General features: G+C 33.2%; 1 protein-coding gene across 1 annotated transcript; it reads right to left on the reverse strand.

Annotated features, from left to right (window-relative positions):
• Positions 1-276: 276 nt before the first annotated feature.
• Positions 277-876, reverse strand: LOC150023007 (uncharacterized). The gene has a single exon (XM_090297471.1). It carries the CDS (start codon positions 754-756, stop codon positions 514-516), a length of 243 nt encoding a protein of 80 aa, XP_090153597.1. The 5' UTR covers positions 757-876; the 3' UTR covers positions 277-513.
• Positions 877-1,146: the final 270 nt, after the last annotated feature.

Below are 1,146 nucleotides of genomic sequence, written 5' to 3' on the forward strand. Positions count from 1 at the left end.
TGCCCAACCAATTGAAAATCCAACAACATACTCTACAAAACACTAATCAGAGTGATATAGACATGATCATATCAAAATATAATTACATTATCTCTTCAAATAAAACATTCTCACAAAATAAGACAAAATAAATATCATCCTACTTAACATCTCCAACAACTAAATATAGGAGGCAATCAAAGTTGACAATTCAAAGCTTTAACTTGAGTATGCATTTCACAGAAACCACATAAGAGATTGATTATTCATTAGTTGAGAGAGATATAGAGAAAGTAATGTAATAAAAATGATGAATATTAATTAATTAAAGAATCCTATTTGGAATATATATATACATAGGTGTGTACGTGTTTACACGTCAATAGACATTTTACAAGTATCTCTTGACCTAACGAAAGCACACTTAATAGGAAGAAAAAAAACTGATAGAAAGTGATGGAATAATTGAGCTATGAATGTGAACACAAAAGTGTGTTTTAGGGTTCTAGGATCTTTAGGGTGAGATATATGAAATCAATGACCAGGACCTTTAGGACTTGGTCCAGAAGCCAAACGTTGCATCCAAAACGCCATGGTTTTCTTGGCTTGTTCATAGGCTGAAGAGGTTTGTGTTTGGAGGTTATTAGCTCTTGCAAATGCAAACTCCTCAGATTGAGATAAAACCCTAGCCTCCACCCTACTTTGTCCAATCAAAATGGCAACAAACATAGCAACAACTACCAAATTCAAAAGGGTGCATGCTTTTGAGGAACTCATTGATGGAAGATTTGGTGAAAGCTAGAGAAGAAGAAGGGTTGTTGTGGTATAGGTAGATAGCTACTGCTATGTATCTCAAGTAAAGGAGCAATGAAAGCTTTTGTGGTTGTGTTGTGCCTTCTTGTTGGTGCCATTTTATAGTGAGACAAGGGGAACAAGTGTGTTAGATTTGTGCTTCTTTTTCTTTTCTTTTGACTCCATTAGCATTTTCATTGGACATGGGTTTCAATGGATTTCGTGTTGACCAAGGATTTTTGGAAGTTGCCAAGCAATACCAAAATTTCATATATTTTTATATATTGTTTATTGTATTATTCTAACCAAATTAAAAATAGAAGTCTTCACATGTATTTTAAAATTCATAAGTTGTATCAATGGTAAAACTAATCA

This window comes from Phaseolus vulgaris, chromosome 11 (genome assembly GCF_051622355.1).
Source record: "Phaseolus vulgaris cultivar YP4 chromosome 11, ASM5162235v1, whole genome shotgun sequence".
Taxonomy (NCBI): domain Eukaryota; kingdom Viridiplantae; phylum Streptophyta; class Magnoliopsida; order Fabales; family Fabaceae; genus Phaseolus; species Phaseolus vulgaris.